The sequence below is a fragment of the Cyprinus carpio genome, chromosome A18 (assembly GCF_018340385.1).
Source record: "Cyprinus carpio isolate SPL01 chromosome A18, ASM1834038v1, whole genome shotgun sequence".
Classification (NCBI taxonomy): domain Eukaryota; kingdom Metazoa; phylum Chordata; class Actinopteri; order Cypriniformes; family Cyprinidae; genus Cyprinus; species Cyprinus carpio.
The window spans coordinates 960,250-963,670 of NC_056589.1; the positions used below are offsets into that span (position 1 = coordinate 960,250).

The following is a 3,421-nucleotide window of genomic DNA, read 5'->3' on the forward strand; positions in this document are numbered from 1 at the left end:
AGTCCAGATGACTGGAGCGAACCATGGCAACATGTTCAGCTGAAAAACTTTGGCGATCAGCCTTTCAAAAGTAAGTGCTTTGTTTCTTAAATACGTATGGTGGATTCTTCCCATGGCTGCCTCAAATAAAAAGTTAGCAGAGTGTTAATTTCGACACGAATTTGCATGTCTCGACGTTTTTGTAATGGCTTTCGGCGACGCACACTTAAGCGCGTCCCACAATATCAGATATTCATCATACCACTAAATGAGATCCTACAATACGGTATAGGTATTTTTATTTTATTTATTTAAATACACTTTCTGGCTATAGACTGCAATGATTTGTTACTTTGTTATACTCTTTCCTAACCATGAGAGTGTTGTAAGATGCTTTGACATGAAAATGTGTACCCCATCCCATCACAAGAGGGCACTTAAGACCATCTTGTCAATGATGGGGCCTGATTTGTCTTTGTTTGTGTTTATCTGGTTTAGAGATTACATACACAACTCTCCTATTGCTGATGGTTTGTTGTGCATCAGGAGTAACTGGAAACCAAGTCGTCCGAGAGGATCATTTAGGCAAACATAACCATGAACATAATGCAAATATGTTCCTTGGCTCTGAGGTATCAGCAGCAATATGGTTCTTAATATCAGTTATTTATCCTGTTTCATTCTACCAACTCACTCTCACTGTTCTTCAGGACAAAGATGAAATACAGAAACTCAGCCCATCTCAGCAAATATGTTCCTGACTGGAGGGAGGATAGTGAAGAAGATCGACACCAACTCTGATAAATACCTTTCACTCGCGGGTCAGTTCTGATTTGATTGACCGCTAGCATTATCATGTGCACATGAGATGTGTGTCTAAACTAGCATTCAGTAAGATTGTTTTAATGTTTTGAAAAAACAAAAAAAAAAAAAAAATGTCTCTAATGCTCAGGCCGGGTTCGGGGGAGGGAAAGGGGGGGGAAAAAAAAGGGGGAGGGGGGGGGGGAAAACAGCAATACTGGGAATAGTAAACATATACATAATAAAATTACTTAAGGTTTAAATTTTAATGTAATTAAGGTTTAAAATTTAAAGTAGTTTTATTTTTTAATAGTTTTTAAAAGGTAATGTATTCCTGGTCACATGATCCTTCAGAAATCATTCTAATACGCTGATTTGCTGCTCAAGAAACATTTCTTATTTCTTAACATTATGCATTTTTCCAAGATTCTTTGATGAATATAAACTAAAAAGAACATTTTATTTGAAATATAAATATTATGTAACATTGTAAAATCGCCCCCCCCCGCCTTTACCGTCTTTAATGCGTCCTTGCTGAATAAAAGTGTTAATTTCTTTAAAAAAAAAAAAAAAAAAAAAAAAAAAAACAAGTTTAACCTGACCCCAAACTTTTGGTGTAGTCAGTGTTAGAAATTAAAAAACATTCTCTGTTGCTTCTAGAGGAAATCACATTGTGGATACAGAGGGTTTTGTGTACAGGAGATTGCGCTGGATGATGCTGAAAGAAACGCTTCCCTGAGGTTTTGCCCTCCAACAGTGATGGTGGGTATATTGGGACGTGGGGGGAATACAAATGGCTTGCAGTGATGGGACTTCATACTGTGGAAAAGAGTTGATGTAGGACGCTGTTCTGAAGACCCAGAGGAGGAAGGTTCTCTAAAAAAAAATAAATAAAAAAAAAAAAATTAAAAAATAAACACTTCATAATGTGGAACAAACAGCAAAGAAAAGGGTATTGCGTATGATTGGAAACAGACAGAAAATGGTTTTTTTATCCCCTCCACAAGCTCCATACTAAGATGCGAGTGCACAAAAAAAAAAAAAAAAAAAAGACGTTTTGATTTGCCGCTAATGGATGGCCTAATGTGGGCCCATGAAACTTCTTAAATGAGTTCCCTTGCATTTACCATCCGTCTGAGGGTGGATCCACATGGCTGTAAGTATATTATAAAAATAACGCTTCTGCAGTGGGTAAATCATTAATTATGCTTAGAGATTAAGCATTTGTGGTTAGCTAGGCGCTGTTGGGTTTTTTAGTGAGGTTTACCATTGGAGAGATGTGCTTTTTCTGAATATGACTGGATTAATAAAGCTGGGGATTAAGTCATCAGCTGGATGGTGAATTCATTGGAGAGATCTCAGGCAAAGGTTTGTTATTATGATACGTGTGGAGAATAACCACTATTATTTAGATTTGCTAAAACCTTACATTTACCAGTTTTTATTATTAAATGAATTAGCATTTTTTGTAGGAGAAAGAGAAAATTTAAAAGGGGGAAAATAAATATTGCACAATTAACCAGTGACCAATACTGATACATTCCAAAAAATCTCTAATAGCAGGCGATTAAACCCTTAATTGGTTGCCAATATATTGTGCAATCCTTCATATCAATCACACACTTTACATGCAGTTTGCTATACAGGAATTTATGAGAGATGTTAGAATCTTGATTTTTTTTTATAGGAGAGTGGTAAATTATTATCAGAAACATAAGTTTGCTTGTCTGTATTTAAGAGCAGGAAGAGCCTTCGCAGTGGGAGGTTGAGGAAACGGTTCGCTTTAAAGATCTCTATGACCAGGATAAAGATGGTAAACTCAACAGGGATGAACAGCTCCGCTGGGTCGCTCCCAACAGCTATGGCTCAGCACGAGAAGAAGTCAGTCAAAGTGCCGTTCATCCTCCAATGTATTTTTTACATCCTTAACAAGTTGTTCTAAATATTTGTTTTTTCTTGAATGTTGAACAGGCTATTCATCTAATCAAGGAAATGGACCAAGATGGTGATGGAAGGCTCTCGGAGACGGAGATTTTAAAAAACCAAGACACTTTCATGAACAGTGAAGTGACCGATTACGGCAGACAGCTTCATGTGCCACATGATGAATTGTAATAGCTGGAAACTTATAAATAGCTCTTTTGTTGGCACAAAGAAAGACTACTTGAGTTTTTACAAATGTATTTTTATTAGATGACATGTAATTGGTACACTAATATTACACAGCCCTGCATCTTGATTTGCAAAAAATATTAGCATAGAAATAATGTAATGATGCTGAGTTTAAAAAAATCAATGAAAATCAATTCGACACAAAACTTTCCATATGTACAGGTTTTTTTTTTTTCCCCCACAAAAATAACTATAGGTATATTAGATCTAGTCTCTATCTATTAATCTCATATCTATCTCTTCTATATAGATATATATCTTCCAGTTGTTTTTTGTCTGCCCCCTATTTCAACATCCGCCGCCCGTTCTCTTCGTTTTGCCCCACCCACCGTACAGTCGTACATCCAACATCTCATGTTAAACAACCATTCTGGCAAGGAAGGGTCGTGAATTATTATGTGTATGTATTTTTTAATTATAATAAAATCATTCTGAGTATGAACTAAAAAATTATCAAATACAAATTTGC

The 3,421-nt window shown here is 36.0% G+C and overlaps 1 protein-coding gene and 1 long non-coding RNA gene across 2 annotated transcripts; both read left to right on the forward strand.

Moving 5' to 3' along the window:
- LOC122148655 lies at positions 1–727 on the forward strand. The gene is made up of 3 exons (XR_006162528.1): positions 1–70; positions 478–611; positions 690–727. It is a non-coding gene; the product is annotated as an uncharacterized LOC122148655 (long non-coding RNA).
- Positions 728–730: 3 nt separating this feature from the next.
- LOC122148515 (reticulocalbin-2-like) lies at positions 731–3,064 on the forward strand. The gene is made up of 3 exons (XM_042774703.1): positions 731–800; positions 2,519–2,661; positions 2,752–3,064. Exons 1-3 carry the CDS (start codon positions 731–733, stop codon positions 2,893–2,895), a joined length of 357 nt encoding a protein of 118 aa, XP_042630637.1. The 3' UTR covers positions 2,896–3,064.
- Positions 3,065–3,421: the final 357 nt, after the last annotated feature.